At 39.9% G+C, this 13,372-nt stretch overlaps 2 protein-coding genes across 2 annotated transcripts; both read right to left on the minus strand.

Annotated features, from left to right (window-relative positions):
• Positions 1-21: 21 nt before the first annotated feature.
• Positions 22-6,978, minus strand: LOC122769805 (serine/threonine-protein phosphatase PP1-gamma catalytic subunit A). The gene is made up of 7 exons (XM_044026648.1): positions 6,582-6,978; positions 3,644-3,775; positions 3,003-3,233; positions 2,807-2,911; positions 1,733-1,956; positions 1,455-1,589; positions 22-696 (listed from the first exon to the last, which is right to left on the minus strand). Exons 1-7 carry the CDS (start codon positions 6,634-6,636, stop codon positions 607-609), a joined length of 972 nt encoding a protein of 323 aa, XP_043882583.1. The 5' UTR covers positions 6,637-6,978; the 3' UTR covers positions 22-606.
• A 915-nt stretch (positions 6,979-7,893) lies between these two features.
• myl2b (myosin, light chain 2b, regulatory, cardiac, slow) lies at positions 7,894-12,221 on the minus strand. The gene is made up of 7 exons (XM_044026653.1): positions 12,141-12,221; positions 10,342-10,431; positions 10,161-10,236; positions 9,364-9,468; positions 8,528-8,606; positions 8,394-8,442; positions 7,894-8,307 (listed from the first exon to the last, which is right to left on the minus strand). Exons 1-7 carry the CDS (start codon positions 12,141-12,143, stop codon positions 8,203-8,205), a joined length of 507 nt encoding a protein of 168 aa, XP_043882588.1. The 5' UTR covers positions 12,144-12,221; the 3' UTR covers positions 7,894-8,202.
• Positions 12,222-13,372: the final 1,151 nt, after the last annotated feature.

Genomic DNA, 13,372 nt, shown 5'->3' on the forward strand with positions numbered 1-13,372 from the left:
AATGACAATGTGACACCAACGTCCCCCTAAAATACACTCAAAAGTTTATTAGAAAGATTTAAACATTACAAGAGTGCTTTTTAATCATTTAATTTAGCACAATACTTGTTTAAAAATGTAATGATGCATTGTGGAGTCAATGTTCTACGACACGACTGCAAATTAACTGTAGATAATTTTTTTACAGAAGTAAACAGGTGTTTGTGACTTTTCCCATAGGTTTTATAACTATTATTTCCTCAGTACAGACAGTGAGGAGAAGATGACACACGATTAGGACATGAAAACAAAAACAACAAAAAAACTGGAAAAATTGTGCACAGCTTCAAACAAGGCATTCCTGTGCATAATTAGCCATATTATTACATTTTTCCTGATTGAACAGTCATATGTGGCAAATACTAGCTGCAAAATGGAGTGCAAAAACACCTGAGGTTTTCATGGTGACATATCAATTTACCCCCGTGGACAAAACAACAAAAATATTTTGCTTTCATCGTGTAGGAGTGGATATCTTTTCAGCATTGGCAGCACGAAGGAGAACAAATCCCTCAAATGCAGAAAGATGAAAGCAGAACAGAGGAGTGAGACTCCGCATTTGGGCCCTCATTTCTTGGCTTGCTTGGTCACCATGTTACGTGGTGGAGTCACAGGACGGCTGCCGTTGGGCTTCTTCTTCTCAGCTGGTTTCAAAATCTACGCAGGGGATACAAAGATTTGCAAACACTGAATGAGACACAAATGTTAACCAATTTATCAATTTAATGCAAATCATATAGTGACCGCATCCCAAAATAAAAAAAAATGTACAAGTAAATATGTACCATGCAGTTAAGCTGTTCATTACCCACAAACAAACACTAAAGGGAATCAAGTGTGGTCAGGTGTTTTCCTGATGACCTTCTGTCACAGACCAAACAACTTTAGCATGTGTCTAGTAAAAAACAATAATTCAATTGTTTGTAACACCCTGTACGATGTGGACAACATTTGTTGACCTGTAACCAGGGGTGGGAATCGCCACAACAACATATGATCACGATATTGCAATTTACCGAGTATCTGCAAAATCATGTATTGTGATAAACTCACACAGCTCAAGTGAGAGCGAGCACTGAACTATCAATAAATTTGTTTTTATGCTAATCCACAAAAAGTTGTTCAAGATTCAAGAAGTTTTTATTGTCATTATGAGGACATAATGAAATTTTTGCAGAGACTCCCGGCTTGAGGTACACAGTAAAATAGTAAAAATAACGGAAATAACGAAGGACTTGACATTTAAATAGACATGACGAAAGGCATTTAAATACAAGACACAACAAGAGACTTAACACTTAATGAGACACAACAAAATATAAAAGTACAGTGTGTGCAAAGTAAAGTATGTAAGTTTAATGTTTAGGTGCAACATCAGTTAAAAACACACCTGTAATGCACAACTGAGGTCTTACCTGAAAAGAGCACATGAGGGTCTCATCCACACTCATCATGGCGCCAGCGTTGTCAAACTCCCCACAATAGTTAGGAGCGGAGAACAAAGTGACAAGCTGCCTCTTTGCAAAAAATTCATAGCCATCCTCAACAACCTGCAAGTGACAAAGGGAAAGTAGAAAACACAGGTTTAAACAACAAAGGACACTCACTGAACAAATGATTACGGTGCAATAATTGTATCTCTTTTTTTATAGAGCATCAGTACTACATTACAGAATGTGCATGTTGTGATTACCTGATGGGCACGGCAGATCAGATCCAGATCATGTTTATGTAGGAATTTGGCCACCACCTCTGAGCCAAAGGTAAATGATACGCCTCTGTCGTTCTCTCCCCAGCCCAGCACATCCTTATCTGGATCAGACCACAGCAGATCACACAGCAGACCCTGGTCCGGCACATCAGTGGGGCGCATGATGCGTCTGATCTGCTCCATGGACTGAAGGTCAGGTGACAGTCCTGAACACAAGAGCAGTGAAAGTACAAATACACAAACACAGTGATATTGAGGTCAGGGCCAGTTGCACATATTTGAGGCCTACGTCAGCTGAAAACCACAAATGAAAAAAATTACAAATGAGAACAGCTGACATCAAAGGTCCAGGGTGTATCATTTAGCAAGAAATTGAATTATATTCACAGAATAAGCTTGTGCATGTACATTTGACAAGGGCCTTTATGTATGCATGCTGTTATCTTACAGAGCAGCGTTACTTTAAAGCTTAAAAAACATCCTTTCTGGGATATGAAGGCCACTGTAGTTTCTCGATACGCATGGGAAAAGGAAGGGTAAGTGGACGGGTCCTCTGTTATTATACAGTTCTAGCATGGCATGGCTCAACTCCACTTGGTTTCTTTGCATTTCTATTAAGGATAGTATCTGGTACCTGGTGATTTTTTTTCCAAGCAGATGAGCTGATACTGAAATGTGACATCAACAAACTGCTGGCAAAGAATCAAACCAAACGATGACAAACTGTACATCAGTTAAAAATCCCTAAACATGCGTTAATCTAAACGACTGGCTTTTCTTTGGACACAACAACTGTGCATCCTCTAGCAGTTACTACAGTGTCTGAAATGCTGCCACACAAATGACTTCAGTGTTGAGGGTACATTCTATTTAACTACTATGTAACTTTGGATTTATACTCGGTCATGCTAGCTGCTGTTAAAACGAACCAATTTACAGGTGCATTACTGCCACCTACTGGACTGGAGCGAGGGTCAGTTGATGTGGCTGGAAAAAAAATCTTTGGCACAAGATCTGTCTGGGAAACATGATAATATACAAATTATGAGAACCTACCTCCGTGGCAGCAAAAGATCTTCTCATCAACAATGGCGGCAATTGGGAGGCAGTTGAAACAATCTGTGAACGTCTTCCACAGTTTGATGTTGTACCTTCGTTTACCTAAAACAAACAGACCAAGTAGATTCCAATAATTACACTTCTTCTACTGTGTATGAAACCACACAGTCATTTGCTACACAAAAATACTCACACTCATCATAGAAACCATATATTCTGTTGATTGAAGCACACTCGTGGTTTCCCCTCAGCAGGAAGAAGTTCTCAGGGTATTTGATTTTGTATGCCAGCAGAAGACAGATGGTTTCCAGAGACTGCTTCCCCCTGTCCACATAGTCTCCCAGAAACAGGTAGTTACTCTCTGGAGGGAAGCCTCCGTACTCAAACAGCCTTAGCAGGTCATAGTATTGCCCATGGATGTCTCCTGTAGGACAAAGATACATTAATGCACATACAAAACTAAACTAGATTAAAAGTACGCGATCATTTGAGTCCCCAAAAATGTCCATTAATCGATAGACCTATATTTCAGGCATTGTACATACAGTACCTCATTAGGAGGAAAAGTTTATCAGAACATGGGAGATGTCATGTTACTATGGGTCTGGAATAATATCCTGGCTGTTTCCACAGTTGTGACAAACCCCTGGGGTATTATAAGGGTCAGATATATTCAGTCTGTCAGGTTCTGAAACATACTGCTCGCTCTCCACGGATTTAAAGTGTAAAATGAACTCAGATGGCCTGAAACCTGCAGCAGAGCTTCTCATTTGTGCAGTTCAAATCCAATATAAAATACATCTGGATAAGCAAAAAATCTTCCTCACTACTCACCACATATCTTGAGAGGAGCTTCGAGCTCCAGGAGAATGGGCTGACTGAGAAAGATCTCCCTGGACTTGAGGCATAATCCACGGATCTCATTCTCCTGGAGCTGCACATTTTTGCCAGGTTTTGCTCCTCTGACTGCGACAAGAAAATCAAACAAAGTCCCGTAAAGCAAAATATACATATGTATATATTATACTGACAGTAATTCTTATTAAGTATATAAGTATTTTCTAGTACAAAGTTCAGCATGAAAATGAAAAAATGTACTTTGTCAGGTTTGCCAATTATGGTAAGTTAATAGTTTAATAACTGTAAAAGTTATCAGAGAGAGGAAGTAACATTATTAACAGAATGCAAGCTAAAACAGTCCAAAATACAATGTGGGAAACACTATTTGACCTACAAATCATCTCTTTATATTGTATTGTTGTAGTTTGAGGTGATTCATTTGAATTTTACATTGTATCATCAATAATGGCCACTGGACACTTATTGTACCTCTCCCCAATTTAGAGCTCAAATAGTGTTACCTATATTGTACTTTGGTCTGCTTTACATTATTAATGTGATTTTCACACATGTAACATTCATCTTGGTGAACAAAAACATTACTGAACCATTCCACAGCTTATTGTGTGAAGAGAGCTCAGGACAACATTGCAAGAGGCTGATAGTTGGTCTTAGTCCATCTCATTTGTTGAGTGATGTTTTCTCCACATTAACATGGATAGCTTCCGTCACCAAATCATCCGTCTTCCCTGCCCAAAATGAAAACATTCTCATCCTCAAGAGTGTCCCCTGTCCCTCAGATGTAGATGGACAGCAGAGTTTTGTCTACATGAGCTTGCTCTTCTGTGCTGTGCCATCCGTTTATGCAGTGGTTGTTTGGTTCCTGCACTGCCTTAACCACATTGTTCGGTTAGTGTCTACTTTGGTGCTGTCACTAAGTATCCATGTGTCGGAGGTCTGTTCCTGTGACGGCACTCACACATACAGCGACAGTTTATGCAGCTCGCCGCTGGCAGCGGTGGTGTCCCTATGCCCCTAACACCCTATGCCCCTAACTGGTTTTCACAGAGAGTGCAGCACTGCCGATCGCCACCGCTGATCGCTGCATAAACAGCTGTTGTATGTGACTGTATCAGACTGAGTCTGTGCTCCGGTCATGGAGGACGTACTGAACAAATATTTTTAATTAGGATGTGTCAGAATGGTCAGTTATGAGCTCTTTGTGACCTTTTCTTAACAATGTGTGTGTTTGTACGTCGGTGAAATACGTTCGCTGACTAAATACGGCGACCGTTGGCCGCAGTCTGATGTGAAGTGGTGCGAACACACGGACACACGTTTGCTGACTTTATCTGGCACATTAGCGTGATATATAAAATCCTCTGAGGCTGGAAGTTTGTGTAAAACACTGTGCTCCACTGTGCAGCCACCAACAGCACACTTGTCCCTCCGCGTTTACATAATACCGCTCTTCCTCCCTCGCCTGCACTCTCGCAGGGACAAGGTGGAGCTAAGGTGGAGCTCTCCAAGTAAACTTACTGGTGGGGCGGTAACATTTGCGGTAAAATGCGCATGCTGCCGTCATAAGCGCAGGGAATTCAACATCGAGGGTTTTATCGCCTATACTTACACTAAGGGGAACCACGAAACCATGACTGAGTATTCTTTTTCCACACTTTGGCAACTGGTAGGGCCTCCAGAGTCCCAAATATAAGTATTGAAATGGTTAAAAAGTTGATTTTGCATAATATGTCCCCTTTAAGGTGTTACAGGGTTTGAAGTGTACCAGAGTTTTATTAAAGACTCCAGCAGCACACAATAACAGACTCCATCACTCAGGTAATCCTGATGACCCACTGTCACACCTTGACTCAGGTAAAACCAACAACCTGAAACTGGGCCAGAGGGATGAACTTGTTTTGCATTGTTTAACTTAAATAAATATTTTTTCCACCATTTAGTCAGAACGGAAGACGAGATGAGAGGTGAAAATGTCTAGTCTAGTTGCATTCAGCTAACCACAGAAGAAAATGGATCAAGAACAGAAAAGAGTTTGCCTTTAGATATAAATCATCACAACTGGCAAACTAGACAAAGTATATTTATTTTGTTGCTCTACACCGGAGGTCTCCAACAAGTAGCTTCCAGTCTTTCACTAATGGAACACAAACCTGCTTACATTTTATATTATTTGCCAATGAGTTGTAGAACAAGACTGTCAGATGAACTTTTAAATGACCCCATATGAGTGAAGCTAAGTGGATACACTCCAGCTTACACCTCTCTTGTTGACTCCATGCAGTGCCAGTCATACCACTAAATGAAAACACCCAGTATACGTCATACAGCTGAACATGTTTTGGTAGCAGATTTTTAATTTAATAGTGCATACAGACATACAAAATGCACATGGATTTATTTTTCTTACGTTTATCGCTAAATATGAATTGTGGACACCGACATTGGATGTGCGTGCAACACAAGCTCATTCAGATTGTTTGGGTTGAAATCTGAGAATAAATGGTTACAAGAGTAGCTCTCGGCCATTTTCATTTTGTCAAAGTGGCTCTCAGAAAAACGAAGGTTGAAGAGCCCTGCAGTTTAGATATTATCGCACAGAACGGCTGACAGTTTCTGTTATAACTGTGCGCGTTCACGCGGCGGGGATGCAGGAATGCGCAGCGTCAATGTGAATGTGTGTGCGTAATACCAAGTACGTGATGCTTTATGGCCTGCGACTACACTACCATTTCAACCTAAGAGACACATCTGATAGAACATAACTACTCGTATAGAATAATAAATTACGTTAGCTAGGCTAGTTCTTAAACAAGGTGTTGACAAACATGCGCCAGCGAAGCTTTAGCCGGCGCTACCGCCTGTTAGCATATGTCACATCAGCATTCAAATAAAACATTCGGTATTTCCTTACCTTCTAAAAGACGTTGGATGATACTGTCTATGTTGAGCTTGTCAACATCAGCCATTGCGACACTGGCGTTAATAAAAACCTGCTCGGTCAAATCAGCGTTTGAGCTAGTCCAGTCCGCTAGCTATCCAAGCATTAGCTATCTAGCGTTAGCTTCGCTGTTTTTCCAGCTGAGGGTGAAGCTGTTGTGTGACCCTGCTTATCTTTAGCTTATCGTTGTGGGAAATCTACTAAACTACTCTAACATTGCAGATTCAAAATATCTACATCTACTATTGGTTTGTGCTGTGAAACGCAGAGTAAAAAATAACAACAATAATAACCGCGTCAACCGCGATGCTGGTGTCCCGTCTCTGCCGCACCTTGTGCAGCTAGCTAGCGGTTCAAGGAGGCTGTCGCTGCTAGCCGCTCTGCTACTGCCCCCTATAGGACAGGATGGGGAAAACGCGTCTTCAACTGTTCAAGTGAGATGTAAAAAAAAGATGATGAACAAATGGAAAAAGATAGGAAACGTCAGGTCATTTACTTAATTGTTAAAAGACGAGTGTAATAGTATTAACAAAACAGAGAAAATATCAGATATTAAGGCTATTAAGTAATTGCTGGGAGCATTTCTGTGCTCAGCCATAAAAAAACTATGGTTATACCATTGTCTTATTTAGACACTAAATCCCCCCCTAATTAGCAATGTTCACAATAAGACACGAAAAGCATTATGTATATTATATTAATATTGTTCAATATGAAATGACTATCTTTTATTATAACATATTTCCTACAATATAAAGGAGCAAAAGAGACAGGAAGATAATAGTCTGAGTCGCTTCCATCTGGCTGTAAGTTCAGTGTACTAACATGGTTCAAGATGTCTTTCATCTCCACAGCCATCTGCCTTTTATCATAATTAATAATAATAATAATAATAATAATAATAATAAAATAATAATAATGAACATGTGCATTTATTTTCTTTTGAAATTCATGCACATGTTCAAGTTCCTTGTGATTTTATCACTACTACTACTAATAATAATAATAATAATACTTAATACTACTATTATTATTAAAGTAAGTATTCTACAAGGGTTAAACCTTCTGCTGCTGCAAATCTCCCTCGACTCCACCAACTGTTATTGACATGGTGCAAATTTGTCTGGTCAAAAATAAAACACATGTTTGTTTTTCTTACAGCAAATTAGAAATGTACACTTTGTTTCTGAAAGTATTGATTTTCCATGACCCATGTTTGTCACAGTTTTCTGACATTTTGTTACCAGACTGAAAACTGGAATAACAGATATTTTCAACAGTTATCTTTCACTGCTGCTACTTTCCTTTATTCTTTCACATTAAAACACATTGAACATTTCCTTTGCCGTCATCATATCAACCTTTAATTTCAGGGATTTCATCATAGTCTAATAGTGCAATAACATACACCAAAACATGTGTATAGTAATAATAATAATAATAATGATAATAATTAATATATAATTAATACATCCATACACATTTCAGAATAAAATCATTAAACCTGAAATAGTTAGCTTTGTTTCTGCTCTGTTGCGTGTTCAAATTGGGACACCACACTTGTTATTCATGTGTAGAATTGAATCATCCAGCTCTATTCCTGGTCTTTTTCTTCACCGTGTGTGATGATATGGACCAGGTTCTTGTAGTCGAGGTTCCCTGCTACATCTGGAGGGAAAGCTGCAAACATCTGCTCCATCTATGGACAATAAGTCAAATGTAACATGTAAAATGTGCAGTAAATGCTACAAACTGGTGTGATATCATCAGAGGGAGAGTTCTGACCTCCTCAGGTGAGAACCTGTCCGCCTGTGTCGTCAGCATCTCTGTGACACTGTGAAGACAAGCAGTGATCATGATGATGGTGATGAGCAAGACGTTCACGTCACTGAGTAAACGTTCACCAGCAAGTTACTCACTAGTCTTTCTTTAACGTTCCTTTTGCCTCAGGATCAAAGACTTTGAAAGCGTTGAGAATGGTCTCCTCTGGGTCAGCGCCTGCACAGCAACAGCATGGATTTCATCAAACATACGTTCTTTAAATTTGTTTATCCTCATCTGTCAGATTATTAGGCACACCTTGTTAAAGAAGATTATAATGTTCGTGGTATGCTGACAACAGAAACACATATTTATACACTCACTGGCCACTTTATGAGGTTTATTAGATTTTCTTAATGCATATATCTGACCAGCCAATCACATGTCAGCAACTCATTGCATTCATTTCATGATACAATATGTATGGCTATACATATTAGGGCTGCATCTAATGGTTATTTCTGTAATTGATGAATCTGTTGATTATTTGATATAAAAGGTGGAAAAATGTTGCAAACCCAAATGATAATCTTGTTTTGTTTTATGGAGCAAAGAAACCAGAAAAAAAAGTCACATTTAAGGATTTGTTTGTTGTTGTTTTATTTGCTAAAAAAGACTCGATTCATAGATTATCACAATAGGTGGTGATTAATTTAGTCATCGATGAATTATTGCAGCCCTAATACATATTTTGTAACATAGTTTTTTTGAATAATGACAGAATTTTTTACATTCAAATTTTAACATGCTCTGCATCATATAATCTGAACCTCTACTGCCACCCACTGGTCTTATTTGTCACTGTACTATCAGAGCATTTGTGGCCGATGATGATTAAGTAACATCTGAATGGATGGCTGGATGAATAAGACTGCATTAGTTTAAGTCAGGTGTACCTAATAAACTGACACCCCAGACTACACAGAATACTCACCCTTTAGCTTCTCTCCAAACATAGTGAGAAAGACTGTGAAATTAACGGGCCCCGGTGCCTCTTTCAGCATATCATCAATCTCCTCCTGTTTGACATTTAAACGGCCTGGACAAGGATGAGAGACATCATTTACACATTACTGCATATTCTGCTCCTCATTTTCATGATTAATTCATAAAAAACTTCAACAGAGGATGTACTCAGTTTAAGGACAAACAGAAAATTGCTTTGTCTCCGTTACTTAAAGGAGTGTTTCATGAACTAATTGCGTTCACTTTTTAAGAGACATTTGTTGATGATGTTCCTAGTTTTTTATAATTGATTCTTATTTTAATATTATTTTACAAAGACAAATCAGGCCTTTTCAAGAGATATATGCTTGGAAAATAAATCATGTTATTCTATGTCTCTTTAAAGTGATCTTGAGTAAAAGGCTGTAAAAAACATTTGTGGGTCCCATGACTGACTTAAAGGAGCAGTGTATATGACACAGTGTCATCTAGGGGTGAAGTTGTACATTGCAACCAAGTTAATACCTTTTGCTTCACACTTCCCATCCATGTGTATATGAGAAACTATGGTGGCCTTCAGGTGACAAGAGAGAGAGTCGTGTGGAGCGATTATTATTATGTTACTATAAAGCAATGATGCACTGCAGTTGATACTAAATATTTGAAAACATAATTATAAATTAATTCAATTTCAGTTTGCACACTGCACTTCTAAAGAATGACGCGTTACAGCTGTATGAAAGCATGAACAGAAGAAGAGACACATATTGACATAAATGTTCCCACCTAAAGCTGCGAACGTGTCCCTCAGGTCGTTCTTGTCAATGAAGCCGTCTCTGTTTTGGTCCATGATGGTGAAAGCCTGTGAGAATTGTAACTCTTGTTATTTGCAGTAACACAGCTAAGCATTCACCACACACAGATACACACACATGCGACATGAAGTAAGAAAAGGAAAGGTCGTGACCTCTTTAAACTCCTGGATCTGGGCCTGTTCAAACATGGAGAAGACGTTGGAGCTGGCTCCCTCCGCTCTCTTCTTTGCTTTCTTGGGCGACTGCAGGGGTTTGACAACGTTGTATGAATTAGATCCGCCACTGATGTCACAATCATCACCTGGCTCTCTGCTCCACTTTCACTCATTATCAGTTTCACTGTGACTCATGTGCTCATAATAATGAAAAACTTATGAGAGGCTGCTTGACAGGCGAGCTTTCATTAGGGAGGATTACAAACGCTGTCAGTTTATATGGAAATGTTTACTCGAGCATTTAATTCTCTTCTATGAGGATGCAGACTAAGCCCGGGGAGGGTGTGGTCGACCATTTGCACTCTTACTGTCCCAGGATCACATGAGGGATTATTCCATCAGGCCGGGGTAATGACAGGATGCTAAACTGTGGCTTGTTTGATCAAAAAAAAAAATCCCTCAGAGGCAAAGGATTACGTTGATCTATTTACACAACTGCCAGGGAAGTGTGAGAAACAGTCTGAGGCAGAGCAGTGACACCATGTTGCCTCTCCACAGCTGCTGTCTCAGCCGCGTTGTGGATTAGCTGTCGTGTATCTCGTCATGGACAGGACCTCTGGTGCTCGGCAGCGTTTTACTTATCCATGTTGTTGTAAGAGGATCCGTGCGAACGTGGGAAGTGAGTCAGAATTTGCTGTTTTGTGTTGAACGCCAACAGTGTTTCCCAAAGGGTGGGCAGTGGCCCACAGGTGGGCTGGGGATATATTGCAGGTGGGCCTTGTAAGCAGCATTGTGTCGGGCCCGGCCAGCAGGTGGCACTGTGCGTGTTTTCATGTGCTGATGTTTTCTGGCCGGGTCTCTCATGTCTCTCACATGTCGGTCAATATATACTGCAAAGTTGCAGAGGTCACTTCCTGTTTCCTGTGGCGAAATGGTGGCTATATTGAAAATAGTTTTTGTTTGTGTTGTTCATGTTCGTAGATAAACGCGCTCGGACCAGTCGCTTTATCTGTGACTAAGATGGATGCAATCATTTTAGTGACAGAGCAGCATTTATCAAGTTTGTGGCAACAAAAATTTATAAAAAAAAGAAAAAAGTTAGTATAACATACACATATATATTCATACATGTATATATGTGTATAAATACACACACATATATATATATATATATATATATATACATATATAACTCAACACAGCCCTCTAACTTAATAATAAGCTGATTATTTAAAAGAATTGACACAGTTAACCAGCTTCACCAATTGTGCCACATTCTTTCTATTGGACAAATCTGGACATGGGCCTCAGAAGTTTCCTCTCCTCTCCTCTCTGTTTCTTATTCCTCGCCTCCTCCCCTCTTTGTTCCCTCGTTCCCTTGTCCCTTGTTTCCTCTCCTCTCCTCTCCTCTCCTCTCCTCTCCTCGTTCCCTCGTCTAACCTTGTTTCCTCTCCTCTCCTCTCCTGTCCTCTCCTCGTTCCCTCGCCTAACCTTGTTTCCCCCCCGCGCTACAGTTGCAAACTCATTTTGAAAATGTCATCATTGTAGTGGGACAGAAATAATCAATGAGTCGTCAATAGGACACCGCAGCGCCGTCCTATTGACGACTCTTCAGCTGATCTGTATTCAGTGTCCGTACACATGTCCACACAGAGCCTATTGATTCATTATCTTTGGTGTGAGTGGAGCAAAATTTACAATTCATCAAAACATATACCAAGACAGTACACGGTGTAATCATCTGATATATTCAGTACCCTGTAAATGCAATAATAATGAAATGTGTGTGGACTCACCATGTCTCAGTAGTAGCTGGATGATAACTACAGTGTCTTTGCTGCTTTATGATGCAGCCGCACACAGAGCAAGGGGTAAATATAGTGACCCCCACCCTGGAACAATGGTGCATGCATGAGCTCTATAAATACTCCATGCCTTGTTTAGGCAGAGTCCCAGGTAAAGAAAACTATTCCCTCACCATTGTCAGCCTCCATTGTCAGAGTTCATGAGATGTGGGGATAACAGCCAAACACACATGCCCCATTACTGAGACCCCAGAATAACAGCAGGACATAGCTTTGGCTCAGAGAGGACAGTTGTGTTTGAGTGGCACATGCACTCGATGGGATCCATCATCCAGCTGTCGCGTTAGTGCTCCACTGGGACTCGCTTTCTTGGTAGCACAGTAAATGGAACAGTTAGCTGAAGCTTCATGAACGGCACGTCACGCTGAGGAAGAAAACATTTTTTTGGCCATTCTGTGCTCTTATCCACACACCGCTAACTCCTATTACATCATGGGACTTTAACTCTTTAACACCTAACCCTCAATATATCCGCCTGGACTTTAAAAAAACAAAAACAAAAAAAACATAAAAGGACCAGAAAATGTCCTGTAACTAAGTGCTTTTGTCCATTTTCTTCCAGAATAACTCCCAATAACTGGCACTTACTTATAAAACACTGCAGTTGTAAATGTTAAATGTTAAATTTGAAATCGGAACAGTATGAAACAGATTTACAATAATAACTGTGAACACAGCTGTATTTGATCTTCTCTGTTACAAGACTCTTCTGTCCATGAATCCTAGTCATTCCCACAGAAGCCATATTAACAGCTGCTTTGTTAAAAGAGGTCAAACACACAATCAGACTCATATCAATATTGCTAGAAATTCAAAGTTGTGACTTATTGGAATAGTATAGGACACAAACATGTGGTATTGAGCCACTCAGTAGAAACATCACAAAGACAGTGGCGAGAAATGGAATGTGTCAAAGTGATTTTTCTATTTAAAACAAAGTCAGTTAGTTTTACAAAAGAATATTCATTTGTTCAAACACATCGTGTTTTTCTCCCCGGCCTTTTGTGGCGTGTGAAAAGCACAGGTGTGCATTAAACGATGCCATGGCTGTATTCCATTTTGCTTTCACTTTCAAGGTCCTGCCATTGTTCCCGCTGGCTCACTGTCACACTGTCTTGTCTTATTGGGATTCTTGACCTGAGCACAAAGCTATCAGCAGCAGC

The sequence above is a fragment of the Solea senegalensis genome, linkage group LG5 (assembly GCF_019176455.1).
Source record: "Solea senegalensis isolate Sse05_10M linkage group LG5, IFAPA_SoseM_1, whole genome shotgun sequence".
Taxonomy (NCBI): Eukaryota; Metazoa; Chordata; class Actinopteri; order Pleuronectiformes; family Soleidae; genus Solea; species Solea senegalensis.

Coding starts and splice junctions, on each gene's coding strand:
- LOC122769805 (XM_044026648.1), bottom strand. CDS start 6,636: ATGGCTGATGTTGACAAGCTCAACATAGACAGTATCATCCAACGTCTT. Junction 3,234..3,643: donor AGCTCCTCTCAAGATATGTG/GTGAGTAGTGAG, acceptor TTTGTCCTACAG/GAGACATCCATGGGCAATAC. Junction 2,912..3,002: donor ATATGGTTTCTATGATGAGT/GTGAGTATTTTT, acceptor TGTTTGTTTTAG/GTAAACGAAGGTACAACATC.
- myl2b (XM_044026653.1), bottom strand. Junction 10,237..10,341: donor AGATCCAGGAGTTTAAAGAG/GTCACGACCTTT, acceptor CAATTCTCACAG/GCTTTCACCATCATGGACCA. Junction 8,443..8,527: donor GGAACGTTAAAGAAAGACTA/GTGAGTAACTTG, acceptor TTGTCTTCACAG/TGTCACAGAGATGCTGACGA.